The sequence below is a fragment of the Akebia trifoliata genome, chromosome 10 (assembly GCF_017979445.1).
Source record: "Akebia trifoliata isolate Shusen 1 chromosome 10, ASM1797944v1, whole genome shotgun sequence".
Lineage (NCBI taxonomy): Eukaryota > Viridiplantae > Streptophyta > Magnoliopsida > Ranunculales > Lardizabalaceae > Akebia > Akebia trifoliata.
Window position 1 is genome coordinate 489,886 of NC_141384.1, and position 21,656 is coordinate 511,541.

General features: G+C 34.9%; 1 protein-coding gene across 2 annotated transcripts; it reads right to left on the reverse strand.

Moving 5' to 3' along the window:
- Positions 1–3,106: 3,106 nt before the first annotated feature.
- Positions 3,107–4,560, reverse strand: LOC147392550 (uncharacterized). Of its 2 annotated transcripts, none has more exons than XM_086456374.1 (3): positions 4,435–4,560; positions 3,744–4,035; positions 3,107–3,331 (listed from the first exon to the last, which is right to left on the reverse strand). In XM_086456374.1, exons 2-3 carry the CDS (start codon positions 4,013–4,015, stop codon positions 3,265–3,267), a joined length of 339 nt encoding a protein of 112 aa, XP_086312500.1. In that variant the 5' UTR covers positions 4,016–4,035; positions 4,435–4,560; the 3' UTR covers positions 3,107–3,264. The 2 variants fall into 2 exon arrangements, with proteins under 2 accessions (XP_086312500.1, XP_086312499.1); XM_086456373.1 differs by having other exon boundaries at positions 3,744–4,029; positions 4,435–4,531.
- Positions 4,561–21,656: the final 17,096 nt, after the last annotated feature.

Genomic DNA, 21,656 nt, shown 5'->3' on the forward strand with positions numbered 1-21,656 from the left:
GGCCGAGAGAGCCTCACAAAGAACAACAAAGAAAAGAAAAGCACAACATTAATGATTACATAACAAGTTCCATCTACAAACAAAATCATCAAAAGTAATCCCCATGAATTCTATATTCTGCTTGGACCAAAGGTATAGAAGGCCCAAGATCTCCAAAAAACTTGACTGAGAGCTACTAGACTTGCTGTTGAACACCCTATTATTTCTCTCGTTCCAAACCCCCCAAACTATAGCCGCTGGAAGTAAAGCCCATAGGAACCGTTTTCTGGTGTGGAAAGCATTACTGGTCCACCCTACTAACAACAAGGAAAACTTACGGGGAAAAACCCAATTAATTCGGAAAAGTTTAAGGAAAGTTGACCAAATATTGTAAGAAAATGGGCAATGAATTAAAATATGATCAATTGATTCCCCTTCCCTCATACATAAGGGACAACAATTGGGAGTGATCCAACCTCGAACAATCAGATTATCCAACGTAAGAATCCTGCCAAGAGAGGCCAACCAAACGAAAAAGGAGACTTTAGAGGTGACTAACCTGAACCAAATGATAGGTTCCGAAAGAGATTGCTCAGCTAGAGGAATAAGCCACTTATTGAAAGACCTCACAAAGAATTTCTTATCCTTAGCTCTTATCCATTCCCACTTATCCTGTTCGCCCTCGTTGAGATGGAACGTATGCAGGAGATCAAGGAAAGATGTCACTTTCGTTAGCTCCCAATCATTGAAATTTCTCCTAAAACCCAAATCCCAAGTAGAGCTGGACTTGTTACGAATCAAACACTGCTGTATTGAGCGGTTCTTCTTCATAGAACAGGTTTACAAAGATGGGAATTGAGTTGCCAAAGACAATGTGTCACACCAATTATCTTCCCAAAATCCGATTCTGTCTCTCGACCTTGCTTTGAACCTAATTCCCTTCTCGAAATCCTCCCTCACTTTAAGAATCCCTTTCCAAACGCTACACTCATAAATTCCATTACGTATAATTTTGAGTTCATGTATCCTATATTTTGGGGTTTGTCAAATGGCACCTGATACCTGTGTCTAACTCTTAACAACTGCATCAGTATCCATGCAACAAAGATGGTCTTGCAACTCACTCCAAAACAAACTTTGATAGACTAGGAGCCTGTCCATCTACTTTACTTCTGTGTGTGATGCTCTTAGGACCTTGGCATAACTTCCTAGGATTGATGAAAACACTCCACACAATCAGCATCATTATGAGAAATTTAACAAACTATTGATGAAAATGTATTCCAACAAGTATAAATAAAATATGCAAATAAACGTTAAGTGAGGGGACCAAAAGAAAAAAAAAAGTGTCAATTTTGTCTCATGAGAAGCATGAGAATGGAGCAGACTACCTTTTATAGGCCTATATATAAAGTTCCCAACTACCGTAAGTGTCATTGAGATACAATGGGGTACATGGCATCACAAGCTCCACTAATTTCTCCCATATGAAAACTCTTCAATGGTTATATGTGAGTTTCATGTAAAACACATGGAAAATTAGGAGAGTCATTCTTCAACAGTTACAAAATTTGGGTAAATTTATAAATAATGAGAAACTTTAAATATTTTTTTATTCCGAAGAATATTCATTGGAACTTATATCCCAGAAATCACAGCATGATCATCTAGTGGATGACTTTGGACAGAAATTTCTGAAGATTTCCAAAATGGGGCTTCCATAAATGATCATTAAAAAAAAAAAAAAAATAGAAAAATCAGAAATTTGAAGTCGTGTAACTTCTATTATATAATATAATGAGAATGACGATAAAAAATTACTACTGTTTCTATTATTAGTGATAATGCCATTTCTTAAGGTAATTTGTGATACATGTAAGGCATCCCTAAATTTATTATATTGTTTAGTTATTTTTATTGCAACTAATCATATTTACTCTTTTGTCTCTTATTTGTTTTTTTTTATAAAAGATTTTTGGAAATCCAACTACTTTTATTCAGTAAGTTGGTTTGCGATAAAAATAAAAACAATGCTTTTAGAAAACTCTCACAAAGATTTTTACAATGGTACTCACATTAAATATAGAGTTATTATAGATATGGTAGAAATCCCACCACCCTATAATGACACATAACACCTCCAGATATGGAACAGACCTTGGCCATGATTTCCTCTCCTCATTCGGTCGATCTAAGGACAGAGAATCCAATTCTCGTCTCAATTCCTCGCAGAACATGAAATATTTTGTTTCTAGATTATCATCATACACATTAGTAGATCTAGGAATCTGCACTGATAACTCTTTTGAGTAAGAAATTTAATATTTATCTGATTCTCAAGTAATAAAATCCGATGATTTGGTTTCTTTGTTCTTGTACATGAATGCCATATAATTAAGTCAAAATTGTAATTGACTTTGCCTTATAAATGACATAATTCTAATAAGAAAATGAAAAGAGAGAAAGAAGAAAGGTGGATTTGAATCACTTTGGATCTGGTTCCCATCTCAATAACATGTCATCTTTTAGAGGAATTGATACTTTGAAGGAATTATTGTTATCTTCTTCAACTACTCTTTATGGGAAAAAAACACACTTTAGATATTCTATGAATCATAGATCTAATAATTCTTTCGTCGCTGTCATGTTTGGCATTAGTTTTTAAAATTGAACAAATGATCGAATAAAAAATTTATCAAATTGATTGGATCACAATCGAACCATTGTTCAATTTGGTTGGACTGATTTGCAAAGTTAGACTTGTAGAGTTGGCTCCATCAAGTTTTGGGCTAAGTCACCTTTGAAATCTAAGTCGAATTAATGAGTTTTAAAACTATCAATGACAGACAGTGGTCCCTGATTCGGATGCATCAATTTATATAACTTATTGGTGATATTTTTGAGTAGTTCCCACTAATTTTTTTGATTCTTACAAAACTACCCTTGCCACCATCAAATTTGTAAGGACAAAATTACCCCCATCGTAGAGAAAAAAGCACAATAGGGTCCCATCCCATGCACAGCGTTATCTTTCACTCACGTGCACATGATTTTCTCTCTTTGAAGATGTCGAACATTGATATTAATTAATATTAATATTTTCTTTTATTATTATTGATAAAAGAGAGATGAACTTTAACAAAATGCTAGGATCTCTCTTACTTTTAAGAGACGTACACTTAAGACACAAGTGAGTGTGGATTGAAACCACAACCACCACAAAACTACATGGTTATACTAGTTACAGAGAGCTGCTCTTGCAGCAGCTCTCTCCCTCTCTCTTGGTTAGAATTCTCTTGGTGAGTTGCACCTGAAACATTCCCTCCTGCTTGCATAGTTGTGCACATTGCACCTATTCAACCAAAACACAATAAATTAATAACCTAATATTACCACAACAATTATCTTAGTTTCATACTTGTATATTTAAGAATTTACAATACATTGTTGGTCCCAAGCCCAAATAAAGAATAAGGATTACGTCAGGTTGTTACGACTTCGTAACATGAATCTTGATCCTCAAATTAATTTCATTCATCTTAGAATTTCATGGAAGACAAGATCATTAAGTCAACCTATTATTTATTTATTTATTTAAACAAATCAGATTATATATGTGGGGAACAAAAATCAAGGCTTTGGTCTGCATGTTCCATACCCTCATTTTTTAATGTACATAAATTTTATTCACAGTAAAATATCAATTCATGTGGACTAATTTCTTTTTAAAAATACATAATAAACAAAGAAATAAATTTGATTACCTGGTGCAAACCCAATCACCAACTTTCCATCCGGGAAAGCCTCCATATACATCCTTCATTGTGCCGCAATTGAAGCATTCCGACCGATTTGCAAAGTTATGGGTATGACAATTATTAGCTGTGCAAAACCAATCACCAGGGAGGGCGACTGGGTTGCCCGTACCGTCGCATGGATCAACTTTCTCACTTTCACCACATATTTGACACGACTCCCTCCAGCTGAAGTTCAAATAGTTGCAATACTTGCAATTCCAGTCTCCTGGCCTGCTCATCTTCTTTACTGTCTCTATAACTTGTACAAGAATAAAACAAGAGAACAAATTAAGGAAAAAAATTAAACTAAAATAAATCTCAGGTCTCCTATGGAGGTCATGTATATATATTATTTGGCCTAAGAAAATCTCCACCAAAGAACATGTGTTTATGATTGCACGGAAAACATTTTCTAGGAAAAATGGATTCCAAGGAAAATGGTCATGGGAAAATGAATTCCTTGAGAAAACTAATAGGTTGAGGTAATTATATGAGAGAATAACATCAGGAGATTAGAATATCATTTTCCACTGGGGGATTGGGAGAGGAAATTGATTTCGTAGGGAAATGATTTTCCTATATGCTAAATCATACACATGCATATAGTATTTTCCGACGAAAACTATTTTTCCATCCTAAGGGTGTTGAAGGACCTTACCTCGAGGAGATGAAGGAAGGGTATAGAGAAAGGTGAGTTGTAGTGGTAGAAGAGAGTGTTGAAGGTTGAATGGTATTTGATTGTGAGTTAGGTTGGTTTATATAAGGTGACAAGAATCAGGCTGTGATGTAGCTGGTGGGGGCCTTGAAGGTATTATTTTTTTTTTAACCTTTTCATGTTTTTTATTCCGATTTGTTTGAACAATGGAATCACACAAGTATAAAAGATCAAAAAGAGATAAAGAATACCTGAGTTGGAATTAAAAGGAGAATTTAAGAAAATTGGGGAAAAAAAGTGTTTTTTTTTTTTGTAGTTCTACTTTCGGCATTTATTCTCTTCATCCAATTCTAGTGTTGAAAGTCGCAGACGATTGAGATGAGAATATATTCCTTGGGATTCACTAGGAAAATTGATCTGCATTGCTCTTCCCACAGCTGCGTGTGGGGGCACAATCCCAGGTTCAAGGTAATGGGTACGTGCGCACACATACACACGGACACAAGCGGCATGGGACATGTATCATTAATTATCAATGTATCTCAATATAATAGGTCATCCTAAGGAACATCAATCTGAATTTTTTAAAATGGGTTTAGTGTCAATTAGTATTCCATAAATTATAATGGGTGTGTGTGATTACACCGAAGAATCACTGGAAAAATGGTTTTCTGGAAAATTGATTTGCAGATGTTTGATTAGTTGTACATCCTCTGACCTGACCACAAGGCTAATAAAATCCCAACTTTTTTCTCCCACCATTGCCTCACCCTCAAGACTAAAATCCAACTCTCTTTTAGATTTTTTTTTCCAAGTAGTGCAATCAAGCCAAACATTTTTCTCTTAAATATTTTCACTGTAACTTGATTTTTTCTAAGAAAACTTTTTTCAGAAGAATATCATGCACTATGCACAACCCAAACGTTTGGTTTGATTAGTATTTTCTTCTATTTTGGATTGATAGAAAGCCTTACATAAAGCTTACTAGGCTCGTGTAATGGTATCCAGCTTTTGAATAAAGTTCTTGATTACACCCATACCCATCAACTTTGATTAGTTTGCTAAAGTTAGGATTTTCAAAAATTCTCTTCCATCATAAATGGATTAGCATATTCCATTTCATGATAATTAAACCATATCTCTCTGTCACACACACATCCACGCCTGTCGACACACATCCACACATATACACGCGCAAGACTAGCACTATATTGTGACTCTTATGCACATATGTGCATGTAACCATGGTTCAAAGTTTGGGTTATTTCAATGAAATATTCCCATTTTGGTTGAGATCAGAATGAAACATTATCCCAAAACATTTTGGGATCAACATTTCAATTTTTATCTTGAAATATTTCCATCGAAATAATTTTGATTTTTCTCCTGATTGAAACATTACTTTGAGACATGCGAGATTTTAGACCTTGCGTGTAACTATCCCAAACATATGGAAGTGAGTTAAAGGTACCATCCACTCAAAATTAGATGACATGTGCACAAGTGATTCTTACAACCTCTAGATTCCATTTTTCAAGTATGCCTCCCCTAAGTAGTTTCCATTTCAGGGAGAATTCAGGCTCATATAGTTTTGGTGCATTTGGGTTAGGCTCAACACTTTGTAGACAAGAGTCAAAATCAACCTGGAATTTATTCTCCTTTATGCAAATCCATAGCCGAATTTCTTTTTTCTCACCTTCTTCATGTACATTTTTCAATAATTCAGATTCATAGTAAATGGTGTGGCTTCTTGATATCGTGACATTGTGTCACAAACACATTTTTGTGCTTATACACGTCTATTTTACTCCTGTGGCCCCTATATGTGGCAAAACTGATCTAACCAATCAAGTTGCATAAAGATTTAGAAATACTCTTTGACTTGGCCATTGAAATGGCCCACATTTGCTGATGTGGCAGTTAGAATCGAAGTTCACGTGGGCATTGGATAAGTAAGAATTCAATCACCGTCCTTACCAGACAAAATGAATATTCTTCACACATTAAAAACCTTTGACAAAGGAACATCCTCTCATTCTTAAGGTTTAGATTGTTTTGAAGAGAGATTGTCTCTTTCCTCTTATACTTTCACATCACACATCCTAACGGTCATAACCATGAAAAACAGTTAAGAGGGATAAGGATTTAGAAACATCAATTTTCACAACTTGATGTATACAATCCAATAACCTTTTTCATACTAAATTATTATTTTAATTGGGCCAGCATTTAAATAATTTGCAACTATAGAACATGTGAATCTCGAGATTATCAAGCCATTGATTATTTTGGATTGATTTTATTGTGTTTGTCAATGATTATGGATTTAAAATGGTGCATGATCGATGTTATGTAGATTGCAAAAATGTAGGATTGAGCAAATATTAAAATAAACTTTGCTAAGTAAGACTCATTTCACAAGGACAAAGGTGATTCAATTTTTTTTCGAATTGAAATCAAAACAGAATTTTGAAAATAGATTTTTAAAACAAATTAAAAAATTACAGTTAAGTAGTAAATAAAATTGAAGCAAAAATAGAGATTGAAACAAGATAAAAACTAGAGAAATCAATTCAACCTTCACAAATCATCTTGGTTGTCTAACAATTCTAATTTGATTTCAATCCACTCAACAAATCATTGTTTATGGATTGGAAGATAATTCGATTTACACTCTTGTAGATGAATCTAATAGTATAAGTGATTAGTGAATTAAAATGATATTATCAGATCTATATCTCAAATTGTAATTAAACATGATCGAGCTTGATCTTATTTAAGTATGGATCATCAAAATGAAGACAATCAATATAAATCGGATAATCCGATTTTGATAAATTTCTTACAAGCATAATTAAAGTAATTATAAAAAATTTGTTTAAACAAGAACAACATAGACTTATTTCGGTATTATCGATCTCTCTATAAATAGTTTAGCCGATCATTATAAGGAACAAATTACAACAATAGTAAAAGAAAGAGAATAGGATAAGGTAAGTTTATGTTGCAATTTGATAATCTTTCAATAGAGTTACAAAGAGAAATTAAAAAACAAAGATGAAAGAAAAACACTATTGAGATTTCACTTCTACAAGAACTCTTTCTCTCGATGAAAAATTAGAAAATTACAAAGAATTAACAAGAAGAAGAGGGACAATTTCTCTAGAGATTGATACTCTATTTATAGAGAAAAAAGTGTGTAGAAGAGTCTAAAAGTACCCTCTACTTTTCTTTACACAAGATAACAAAAGATGAGAACATGAGTTAAGGATTAGAGCATTTCAAAGTGGGTCCGAATGCTTTTGTCTTGAGAATTAGACTTCAAAATGTTGATTTTTTACACAAGAAACACACGTAATCAAATTTATAAAATTATTTATTTATAATTAAGCCTAATTATCATCTAATAACATGCAACATGATGTTTCGAGGCTTATCATAATTACTACCTTAATGTGGAGAAATATGAGTAAAAATTAAGATACATATCCGGGAAATGTACGTATAATTCAGTGTTTCGAGACATTCATCAGTGCAAGGAACCAACTTATATATATATGGGATGCGTTCAGAGACATCTAAAGCTAACAATTATTTTTACAACCACCCGAATGTTATCCATTAATTTTTTATTATTTTCTGCAACACCACTAAATGTTGTTGGATATATCTTGTAAAATGGATGGCTTTTGAGAGATGTGAAAATAGCAGGCACTTGTAATGTAATATAAGGTCACTTATATATATATATATATATAGGATTAGGATCCGTGTACACATATATCTACTCATATATTTACAACGTGTTTTGTCCTGTGTGGGCAAAAAGTTTTGGATTGAGCTTTTTGGTGAGGATGATCTCTATGAGGAGATCATTTCACCGAAAACTATCTCAATCCGAAACTTTTAACATCGTCAAAAGTCGTTTACAAAAAAATGGATGGTCCACGATTCTTCAACTCATAAATATGGGGTTAGAAGTTTTAGAATTAGCTGATTTTTGGTGAGGATGATATTCTCATCAATCTGAAACTTTTAGCTCACATAGGACAAAACACGTTGTAGATATACATATCGATAAAAAAATATGTGTACACGGATCTTGACCCATATATATATAGAGAGAGGGTCCCATTCGACAGCCAACGTAAGGGAGGCAAAAATTTCATATGTTGAAATCAACATAGATGCAAACTAGATAATTTGGATGTTTGCATGTAATTGTTAGGCATAAAATGGCCTTTAAACTCAATTATGCTAACCATTACTCTGTGTTCTAATCTGTATATATGGTCCTCTTTTCATCCTCCACACACTGTGATATAGATGTCCTGTGTTGCATAGACTTTTAAAGGTCAAATTCGTCGACATGTATAAGATTCTGAAACTGTACACAGACTCTAGAGCAGCACTTCTATTTGTCACATATTATGAGTTATACTTCTTGCTATTGATTTTTTTCCTCATGGCAAACATGACATTAAGTATGTGTAGTCTCGTTTATAGGTACATCATATATCCTATTTTTTGGGGTTTGTTGAAGGACAACTGATACCTGTGTCCGACTCTTAATTAACAACCACATCACATTCAAATGCTGATCATGTTGGTTTGACCCCACTAGAAAAGCTTCTGTTAGCTTGATTAGTAGTCCTAAAGTTGAGATTAACCCCTACTCCTCTGCGAGATGATGCTCGATCTCAGGAGATGATTGGGAATTATAACTTCATAGGATTGAAGAATCCACTCCACACTAGCAGCATAATTATGACAAATTTGATGGAAATGTATTCCAAAAAGTATAAATACAATATGAAAATAACTGCAAGTGAAAGAGCCCAAGAGAAAAAATGAGAGTCAATTTTGTCTCGTGAGAAGCATGAGCATTGAGCAGACCACCTTTTACAGGTCTATATAGAGTCCCCAACTACCATAAATGTCATTGAAATACAATAGGGGTATATGGCATCACTCACTGGCTCCACTAGTTTCTCCCACATGAAAACAAGTGGAATTAGAAGAGATTGTCTTCAATGGTTATATATATAAGGTGGGGTTCCGTAGACACATGAAACTACTCATAAAGCTACAATTTTTTGTCTTATATGATTAAAAAGGTTCGGAATGAACTGATTTTTTGTGAGCATGATCTCTGTGGTGAAAAGATCATCCCTGCAAAAAATCATTCCATTTCAAAACTTCTAACCCGATCAAAAGTGATTTACAAAAATTGGACAGTCTAAAATTTTTCAACTTGTAAACATGGGACTAGAAGTTTCATAATGAGCTGATTTTTGGCAAAGATAATCTCTTCATCATAGAGATCATCCTCACAAAAAATCAGCCCATTCCAAACATTTTTGTCCATATAAGACAAAACATGTTGTAGCTTTATGAGTAGTTTTATGTGTATACAGATCCTAATTCATATATATATATATATATTATATATATATATAGGGTCCCATTCGGCACCCTAAGTTTTACCACACACTTTAACAAACGCGTTTTGTCCTACATGGGTTAGAAGTTTCGGAATGGGCTGATTTTTGGTGAGGATGATCTCTATGGTGAGGAGATCATCCTCACCAAAAATCAGCTCATTCCAAAACTTCTAACCCCATCAAAAATGATTTACAAAAAATGGACGGTCCACGATTTTTCAACTTGTAAACATGGGGCTAAACATTTCGGAATGGGCTGATTTTTGGGGAGGATGATCTTCTAATCATAGAGATCATCCTCACAAAAAATCAGCCCATTCCAAAACTTCTAACCCATGTAGGACAAAAAACGTTTGTTAAAGTGTGTGGTAAAACTTAGGGTGCTGAACATTTCCCATATATATATATAGGGAAATGTTCAGCAACAAACATTTTGACAAACATTTTGGCAAAACATTTTTGAAAATATGGGTTACAGGTTTTGGAATGGGCTGATTTTCGGTGAGGATGATCTCTACAGGGAATAGATCATCATCACCAAAAATCAGCCCATTCCAAAACTTCTAACCCCATCAAAAATGGTTTACAAAAAATGGACGGCTCACAAATTTTCAACCTGTTAACATGGGGCTAGAAGTTTTGGAATGGGCTGATTTTTGATGAGGATGATCTCCTCACCGTAGAGATCATCCTCACCAAAAATCAGCCCATTCCAAAACCTCTAACCCATGTTTTGAAAAATGTTTTGCCAAAATGTTTGTCAAAATGTTTGTTGCTGAAAGGGACCCATATATATATGGGAAATGTTCAGCAACAAACATTTTGGCAAAACATTTTGACAAAACATTTTTCAAAACATGGGTTAGAAGTTTTGGAATGGACTGATTTTTGGTAAGGATGATCTCTACGATGAGGAGATCATTATCACAAAAAATCAGCCCATTCCAAAACTTCTAACCCCATCAAAAATGGTTTACAAAAAATGGATGGTCCACAATTTTTCAACTTGTAAACATGGGGCTAGAAGTTTTGGAATGAGCTGATTTTTGGTGAGGATGATCTCCTCACTGTAGAGATCATCCTCACCAAAAATCAGTCCATTCCAAAACCTCTAACCCATGTTTTGAAAAATGTTTTGCCAAAATGTTTTGCCAAAATGTTTGTTGCTGAACGGGACCCATATATATATATATAATATATATATATATATGGGTAGCGATCAATGGCCAACAGTTTGGCAAAACATTTTGGCAAAACATTTTGACAAACATTTTGGCAAACACATTTTTCAAAACATGGGTTAGAGGTCTTGGAATGGGCTGATTTTTGGTGAGGATGATCTCTATGGTGAGGAGATCATCATCACAAAAAATCAGCCCATTCCAAAACTTCTAACCTCATCAAAAATGATTTACAAAAAATGGACGGTTCACAATTTTTCAACTTGTAAAATGGGGCTAGAAGTTTTGGAATGAGCTGATTTTTGGTGAGGATGATCTCCTTACCGTAGAGATCATCCTCACCAAAAATCAGCCCATTCCAAGACCTCTAACCCATGTTTTGAAAAAGTGTTTGCCAAAATGTTTTGCCAAACTGTTGGCCACGGATAGGGACCCTATATATATATATGGGTCCCGTTCAGCAACAAACATTTTGACAAACATTTTGGCAAAACATTTTTCAAAACATGGGTTAGAGGTCTTGGAATGGGCTGATTTTTGGTGAGGACGATCTCTACGGTGAGGAGATCATCCTCACCAAAAATCAGCCCATTCCAAAACTTCTAGCCTCAGTTTACAAGTTGAAAAATCGTGGACCGTCCATTTTTTGTAAACCATTTTTATGGGGTTATAAGTTTTGGAATGGGCTGATTTTTGGTGATGATGATCTCCTCACCGTAGAGATCATCCTCACCAAAAATCAGCCCATTCCAAAACCTCTAACCCATGTTTTGAAAAAGTGTTTGCCAAAATGTTTGTCAAAATGTTTGTTGTTGAACATTTCCCTATATATATATATATATATATATCTATATATATATATATATATATATATATGGGTCAGGTTCAAGGGCCATGTGAGAAAACATGTAAGAAAACTTTCGTTTTTCAAAATAAGGGTTAGAGGTTTTGGATTGAGCTGATTTTTTGCAAGGATGGTCACTATGATGAGAAGATCATCCTCACAAAAAATCAGCTCAATCAGAAACCTCTAAATCCATCAAAAGTGATTTACAAATTAGTGATAAAAATTGAAAAAAAATCGACGGTCCACATTCTAAATCACTTTTAATGGGGTTAGAAGTTTCAGATTGGGCTGATTTTTTTTTTTTTTTTTTTTGGATGATCTTCCCATCATAGAGATCATCCTCACAAAAAATCAGCTCAATCTAAAATTTCTAACCCATATTTTAAAATTTTATTTACCGCCGAAAGTTTTCTTACATGTTTTCTCACATGGCCCTTGAACCTGACCCTATATATATATATAGGGAAATGTTCAGCACCCTAAGTTTTACCACACACTTTAACAAATGTTTTTTGTCCTACATGGGTTAGAAGTTTTGAAATGGGCTGATTTTTTGTGAGGATGATCTCTATGATTAGAAGATCATCCTCCCCAAAAATCAGCCCATTCCGAAATGTTTAGCCCCATGTTACACGTTGAAAAATCATGGACCGTCCATTTTTTGTAAACCATTTTTGATGGGGTTAAAAGTTTTGGAATGAGCTGATTTTTGGTGAGGATGATCTCCTCACCATAGAGATCATCCTCACCAAAAATCAACCCATTCCAAAACTTCTAACCCATGTAGGACAAAAAACGTTTGTTAAAGTGTGTGGTAAAGCTTAGGGTGCTGAACGGGACCCATATATATATATATATATATATATATATGGGAAATGTTCAGCACCCTAAGTTTTACCACACACTTTAACAAACGTTTTTTGTCCTACATGGGTTAGAAGTTTTGGAATGAGCTGATTTTTGGTGAGGATGATCTCTATGATTAGAAGATCATCCTCCCCAAAAATCAGCCCATTTCGAAATGTTTAGCCCCATGTTACACGTTGAAAAATTGTGGACTGTCCATTTTTTGTAAACCATTTTTGATGGGTTAGAAGTTTTGGAATGAGCTGATTTTTGGTGAGGATGATCTCCTCACCATAGAGATCATCCTCACCAAAAATCAGCTCATTCCGAAACTTCTAACCCATGTAAGACAAAACGCGTTTGTTAAAGTGTGTGGTAAAACTTAGGGTGCCGAACGGGACCCATATATATATATATATCTATATATATATATATATATATATATATATATATATATATATATATATATATAATATATATATATATATATATGGGTCCCTTTCAGCAACAAACATTTTGACAAACATTTTGGCAAAACATTTTTCAAAACATGGGTTATAGGTTTTGGAATGGGCTGATTTTTGGTAAGGATGATCTCTACGGTGAGGAGATCATCCTCACCAAAAATCAGCCCATTCCAAAACTTCTAGCCCCATGTTAACAGGTTGAAAATTTGTGAACCGTCCATTTTTTGTAAACCATTTTTGATGGGTTAGAAGTTTTGGAATGGGCTGATTTTTGGTGATGATGATCTATTCCCTGTAGAGATCATCCTCACCAAAAATCAGCCCATTCCAAAACCTCTAACCCATGTTTTGAAAAATGTTTTGCCAAAATGTTTGTCAAAATGTTTGTTGCTGAACATTTCCCTATATATATATATATAGGGTCCCGTTCGGCACCCTAAGTTTTACCACACACTTTAACAAACGCGTTTTGTCTTACATGGGTTAGAAGTTTCGGAATGGGCTGATTTTTGGTGAGGATGATCTCTATGGTGAGGAGATCATCCTCACCAAAAATCAGCTCATTCCAAAACTTCTAACCCCATCAAAAATGATTTACAAAAAATGGACGGTCCACGATTTTTCAACTTGTAAACATGGGGCTAAACATTTCGGAATGGGCTGATTTTTGGGGAGGATGATCTTCTAATCATAGAGATCATCATCACCAAAAATCAGCCCATTCCAAAACTTCTAACCCCATCAAAAATGGTTTACAAAAAATGGATGGTCCACAATTTTTCAACTTGTAAACATGGGGCTAGAAGTTTTGGAATGAGCTGATTTTTGGTGAGGATGATCTCCTCACTGTAGAGATCACCCTCACCAAAAATCAGTCCATTCCAAAACCTCTAACCCATGTTTTGAAAAATGTTTTGCCAAAATGTTTGTTGCTGAACGGGACCCATATATATAAATATATATATATGGGGGGCGTTCAAGGGCCAACTTTTTAGCAAACTTTTTGGCAAAACATTTTTCAAAACATGGGTTAGAGGTTTTGGAATGGGCTGATTTTTGGTGAGGATGATCTCTACGGTGAGGAGATCATCATCACCAAAAATCAGCCCATTCCAAAACTTCTAACCACATCAAAATCATTTTATAAAAATTGGACGGTCCACGATTTTTCAACTTGTAAACATGGGTTAGAAGTTTTGGAATGGGCTGATTTTTTGTGAGGATGATCTCCTCACCGTAGAGATCATCCTCACCAAAAATCAGCCCATTCCAAAACCTCTAACCCATGTTTTGAAAAATGTTTTGCCAAAAAGTTTGCTAAAAAGTTGGCCCTTGAACGCCACCCTATATATATATGGGTCAGGTTCAAGGGCCATGTGAGAAAACATGTAAGAAAACTTTCGTTTTTCAAAATAAGGGTTAGAGGTTTTGGATTGAGCTGATTTTTTGCAAGGATGGTCACTATGATGAGAAGATCATCCTCACAAAAAATCAGCTCAATCAGAAACCTCTAAATCCATCAAAAGTGATTTACAAATTAGTGATAAAAATTGAAAAAAAATCGACGGTCCACATTCTAAATCACTTTTAATGGGGTTAGAAGTTTCAGATTGGGCTGATTTTTTTTTTTTTTTTTTGGATGATCTTCCCATCATAGAGATCATCCTCACAAAAAATCAGCTCAATCTAAAATTTCTAACCCATATTTTAAAATTTTATTTACCGCCGAAAGTTTTCTTACATGTTTTCTCACATGGCCCTTGAACTTGACCCTATATATATATATGGGTCCCGTTCAGCACCCTAAGTTTTACCACACACTTTAACAAACGTGTTTTGTCTTACATGGGTTAGAAATTTTGGAATGGGCTGATTTTTGGTGAGGATGATCTCTATGGTGAGGAGATCATCCTCACCAAAAATCAGCTCATTCCAAAACTTTTAACCCCATCAAAAATGATTTACAAAAAATAGACGGTCCACGATTTTTCAACGTGTAAACATGGGGCTAAACATTTCGGAATGGGCTGATTTTTGGGGAGGATGATCTTCTAATCATAGAGATCATCCTCACCAAAAATCAGCCCATTCCAAAACTTCTAACCCATGTAGGACAAAAAACGTTTGTTAAAGTGTGTGGTAAAACTTAGGGTGCTGAACATTTCCTTATATATATATATATATATATGCTAGTCAACATTTAAGACACAGTTTTGTCTTATATGATTAAAAAGTTTCGAAATGGAATGTTTTTTTTTGTGAAGATGATCTCTATAGTCGATAGATCATTCTCACAAAAACAATCAGCCTATTCCAAAATTTTTAGCCCATATAAGATAAAATGCTTTGTCTAAAATGTTGTCTAGGATTTTGTCAAAAGAACGCCATATATATATATATTGTGGGTATCCCCACCTTCGGGTGAGACTAATCCCACGGTCATGTGAAACTGGTTGAGTCGAGGGTCAATCCGACCCCAGAGGGTGGCACCAAGGAATTCGTGGGGTTTCAAACACTTGACTCATGCTTTTTGAGGAGCTTATCAAGATTCAGCTTTCCGCTAGGCTAACCCCTTGGGGTTGTCTTCAATGGTTATATGATTTACATGTACACATGGGAACTTTGGAGAATCATTCTCCAAAAATTACAAGTAAAGGGTAAATTTATAAATATTTAAAACTTTAAAGAATTTTTTTTACCCGAAAGAATATTCATTGGAGTCTATAGTCCAAAAATAACATCGGCATATATCAAAGAAGCACGTGATGCTGGAGATTAGGAGGAATCCAATGTGCAACAAACTCTTAACCAGTCCGCAACATACTCGAAACCGATCCATTAACAGAATTTAATCTATTTTTTCATATTCATGTAATATTTGGTAGTTAAATCAGATTAGGATTGTAGTTACCTCAGATTAGGATACTCATTTTACCTTATCCATAAAGCAGATTGTAATCTATAAATATATATATACAAACTCCAACACCTCTTACAATTGTGAGAGAGAAAAAGTTTCTATTTCTGAAATTCTTTATGGTATCAGAGCCCTCCACGTTTGAGTGTGATTAATCTCCCTTCAGATCAACTCTCTCCTAATGGCGTCATTAACAATAGCTATTGTTGCACAGATTACTTCTATGGTGACAGCAAAGCTCACTGAGATGAGAAGAACTATTTGGCTGGCTCGGAAGGATCAAATTCTTCCATTGATCGAGGATGTTAACCTACTTGATCATATTTCTGCTGAGGTGAAGGAACCTCAATAGTTTCTCACAACCAATGGCAAGGAAGAAATAAATCCTGCCTACGTGAATTGCCGAAAAGACAATCGATTACTGAAAAGCTTGATCTCTACTGAAACCTTAACAGAAGAGGTTCATGGATTCATAAAGCGAGAAAGATCTGGTTATGTCTTGAAGACACTTTTGCAGGAGCCTCTCAAGAGAGAGAGAGAGAGAGCTCGGACTGATTCGTCAACTCCAAACTATTTGAAAAGTAACCAAAGTGTTATATAGAATACTTGAAATCTGTCAAAACCATTTGCGATGAATTATCTACTATGCAAAAACCTGTCTCTGATAGGAACAAAGTGTTTTGGACCATTAATGGTTGTGGGCCAAGGTTTGATAGCTTTGCTGATGCTATCATGGCACGACCTCCACTCCCTCCATTCTCTCAATTTTCTGCTTCCCTTCTTGCTTTGGAACATCGTACAATAATAAATTAATAATGCAGCACGATCAGCCACATCTGATTCTCAAGCCTGTATAGGCCAAAGGAAAAATAAATCTAACAAGGGAAGCAAAAATTGGAAAGAACAAGGGGTTTCATTATTTAATTCTCAAGGGCGTGGATTCACTCAAGCAAGTCAAAGGAAACAAAATATTCAATCTAAGACAATTACAAAAGGGGTGTTCATAGCTTAAACCAAGGGAATTCATCCCCACGCACTGATCTTCCTCTATGCCAAATTTGCAAGAAGCCTGGGCATGATGTCCTTCGGTGTTGGCATCACTTCAACCATGCATACCAAGCTGAAGAAATACCCCAAGCTCTGGCTGCTATGTCAATCACTGATCCATATGATCCAGAATGGATCCCTGATACAGGTGCCACATCCCACATGATGAACAATTCAGGTATACTTCACTCTCTATCTCCTTATATTGGGTCAGATAAAATTCTTATTGGAAATGATAATGCTTTGCCTATAACTCATATTGGTAGTGCTAATGTTGCAACTTTGTATGGAAAACTGAAATTGGAGAATGTTCTTGTTGTACCTAGTATTACCAAAAACTTGCACTCAGTTAGTCAAATGAGTGATTGAAAGCGGTCTCGATCCGCGAGGTGCGCAGATCCGCTTTTGACCCTTGAGATTTGGGAGTCGCCACCTAGTTATTATGGTCTAGGAACCAAACTGACTCTAAAACGGATAATGAACTAATCTACTACAGAAAATCTGAATCCGGGGATCATGTTACGGGGTTGGAAGGTGTTAGGCACCAACTCCGCCCGGCCATTGCCGGTCTCTACTTATCCCAAATAAATCTACATCGCTAATGACAAACCTGGATTAAAAGATAATGAAAAAAGCTTACCTTCGATCTGCAAAAGTGTTATTCCCTCAGATATTGTGAAAACGGCTCCTTGCACCGTATTCCTTACTTCGTTCTATATCCGGATCTGATTTCTGATCTTCGAGGTAAGGTATCTCCTTCTTGGATCTGGGTGCTTCGAATTTGTTGTGGATTTTTGGGATGTTTTTAAGAGATTTTTGGGTGTTTTTTAGGCTAAAATCAAAGCAGGGGTGTTAGGTAAGGAGTTGAGGCTCCAAAATTAAGGTTTTGGAGAGGTTGTGGAGGCTTCTTCACCTAATTTTCATAGGATTTTTCTTTGATACGAAAATAGGGTGTGGAGGCTCCTATTTATGAAGTTTTTAAAAGCATTAGGGTTTGATTGTGGTTTCTTTTTAGGGTTTCAATTAAGGTTTAGACTTTGGTCTCATGAGATGGACTTAGTCTTTAGGGTTTTGACTTTAGTCTTATGAGATTGACTTGATTAGTTTAGATTAGGGTTTTCATTTAGGATTTTGATTTTAGTGTTATGAGATTGACTTGATTAGTTTAGGATTTTGACTTTAGTCTTATGAGATTGACTTCAATACTTAACTTTAGTCTTACTTAATTGACTTTAATTTTGACTTTAGTCTTATTTGATTGAATTTAATATCTTGACTTTAAATTTTTGGAGAATCCCCCTTTATTATATCTTTAATTCTTTGGACCCCCAAATGGAGGAGTCCTTAAAGAAATATCTTGCGAACCATCAACAATTTTGCCTGAAAGCCTGATTGATCGATTTTTTTGTTCAAATTTTAAAATTAATTTTATTAATGTTTCACTTTACATTATTTAATGATTTATTTATTAATTTCGAAAATTTTAATTATTAAAATTATGAAATTACCATTTTGCTCTCGGAGAGGATTTTTTACGTTTTAAGTCATTTTTCAATGTTCCAGGATATTTTGGAATCAGTTTTTTGTAAGGAATTCAATGAAAATGTTGGTTTTTATCATTTATGAAATTTTTTGGTATGAAATGATTGTGAACTTTATGAGGGGTATTTTCATAATTTTGTCAAATTTTGTGAAAATTGACGAAGTGGTTTACTTGGTTTCGATTTGTTGTTTTATGTGTTTGAGTGGATTTTCCTAAGCGTAATGCAGGCTCTAGGGTTGTTTTGATGTTAGGGGTATTTTGGTAATTTAGTCATTTTTAGTGATTTTTATTGTAAAGCTTCTTTTTGGTTTGCAAGATGATGATTTCTATATTTCTAGGGTCGTATTTTCCTAGTGTAGCATGGTTTCTAAGTTTTGTCAGTTCGAGATACCTCATCCGGATTTCTGAAACATATCTGGTAACAAAATAAAGCATTGGAATAGACATCCATTATTGAGAACCTTTGCGATCGGGTTGACGACTTGATTAATCAGGCGGATGCAAAAATAAGGTGTCTACAGTGATGATTATTCATATTCTTTTGAATTTACTTCTGATGGATTTGTGATCAAGGACAAACAGTCGACAGAATTTTGGCGAAAGGACCTAGAGATGGTGGACTGTATACTTTAGACAGGAACATAACAAATAATGCGCTTCATTCATCAAGATAAAGGAAAACTTCTGAAGATGTTTGACATCAACGGTTAGGTCATCCATAGTCAAAAGTGGTCTATCTTCTAAACTCTAAGAATTTTATTTCAGTTACTGAATGGAATAGGAGTGGTTCAATTTATTCTAGCTGTCAGCTTGAAAAAAGTAGTAAACTTCCTTTTGTTACTATTCCTGTTCGCTCAGACAAGTTATTTTATAAAATACATTGTGATCTCTGGGGTAATGCACCTATTCCTTCTGTTCAAGGTTTTCATTACTATCTATTGTTTGTGGATGACTGTTCACGATGCACTTGGATGTTTCCTTTGAAGCAGAAGTCTGACTTCCTTGAGAGCTTTATTAATTTTAAGAATATGATTGAAATTCAATTTCTTGCAAAGATAAAAATATTTCAATGTGATTGGGGTGGTAAGTTTGAGAAAATTGAATTTCTTCAACTACTACTTGATAATGGCATTGTGAGACAACTTTCTTGTCCTAAAACACCCGAGCAGAATGGTGTTGTTGAACGCAGACATAGAAATATTGTTGAGCTAGGACTATCAATGCTCTTTCATGGTGGTCTTTCTAAGAAATATTGGGTAGAGGCTTTTCATACAACTGTTTTTCTAATCAATGATTGCCATCTCGAAAGTTGAACATGGATTCACCATTTAAGCTTTTATTTGGAAAGAACCCAGATTACACATCTTTCCGTGTGTTTCGATGTCTTTGTTATCCATACTTGCGAGAATGCGGAAGAAATAAATTTTCCCCAAAATCTCTTCCATGTGTTTTCATTGGGTATAGTATTTTCACAAAGGATACATGTCTCTTTCCCGAGACAGAAAGAGTCTATTTCAAGGCATGTCATATTTGATGAAATTACTCTCCCTTTCTCTAATAATTCTATGAATACGAGTGGTGATTCTTTATAGGGGGAACATGTTATTTTCTCAACTTTCTCTGAATGGGCCAATGATCTCTACACTAGAGCCACACCTTCTGATGATGATGCACGATCTATTGTTGCTCCATGTGTACTTTCTCCTATGGAACAAGACAACTACTCCAACAATGAATGTACTTATGATCTGTTGACATTTCAAAAAATAAAAATAAAAAAGAATATAATTATGATCTCACTAATCATGCCTCATCAGGAGCATCAACTCCATTAATAGTTGTTTCTACAAACTTGCCCGCCAAAACCGTCTCTTCAGGTGCATCATCTTCTTCTATGGAAGACATGTAGACACCCCAATTTGCATGAACCTATTAGAAAAGGTCAAAATTTTCTCAAGTTAATTTTAATTAAGAGATTAATGACACATTTGTTCATGCATACATGCACACATGGATCATTTCATATTGTTTAACCCATCGATCCAAATCAATAAACCGACTCAAGTTCATACATGCTCTTTAATCCAAACCCATTTTTTATTATCCATATCTTGACCCAATATCAAATCCACATTCAACCCTAGTCCAAATATCCAAACCTAAACCATCTTAAGCCTATAACTCAAGTTCAAAATCAAAATCTCATTCTAAGTCCATATTAAGTCGATTCTAAGCCTATTGTCTTACATCTCCCCTAGATGGGACACATATTGATCTCTCATAAGCCTCAATGCCTAATGCTCCAACCTAATTGGAGAGTCAGCTCCCTTAAAAAAATATCAAGAATGCCATTCTCAAAAAGTGGGGACAAACCAAAAAGACACTTCGATCTTTGGTAAAAATCCTTAAAGTTGGGATAACTTCCAATCCTACCCCCAAAATGTGAGAATCTTCAAATACATGCATGGAATTCTCCTATAAATCTATTTCAAAAATATACTTTCACCCTTACTTTATGAGTTATTTACAAATGAACTAACACTACGTGAAAATTTTCAAAATTCGACGGTCCAAAACCGTCGAATTATGGGATCATTCGACAGTCTTGACCGTCGAATTATACCTTGTCGAAAAAATATTCGACGGTTTAAAACCATAGAATTTAGGGATATAGCGACGGTCGGAGACCGTCGCTATAGAGGAAAAAGCCGTCGCAAATACATACAGCAACAGCCACGTATATGGACTTATAGCGACAGCCGCTATTGGCCATCACTATAGAGTATTTTATTAAACATATATTAAGCCTTTAGCTATGGTCTCCGACCGTCGTTATAGGGTATTCTTTTAAAAAAATATATTAGGTCCCCAACTAGAACTCGCTGGAGTAATACATTTTCACATTTCAAATCTCTGTATATTATACCTATATA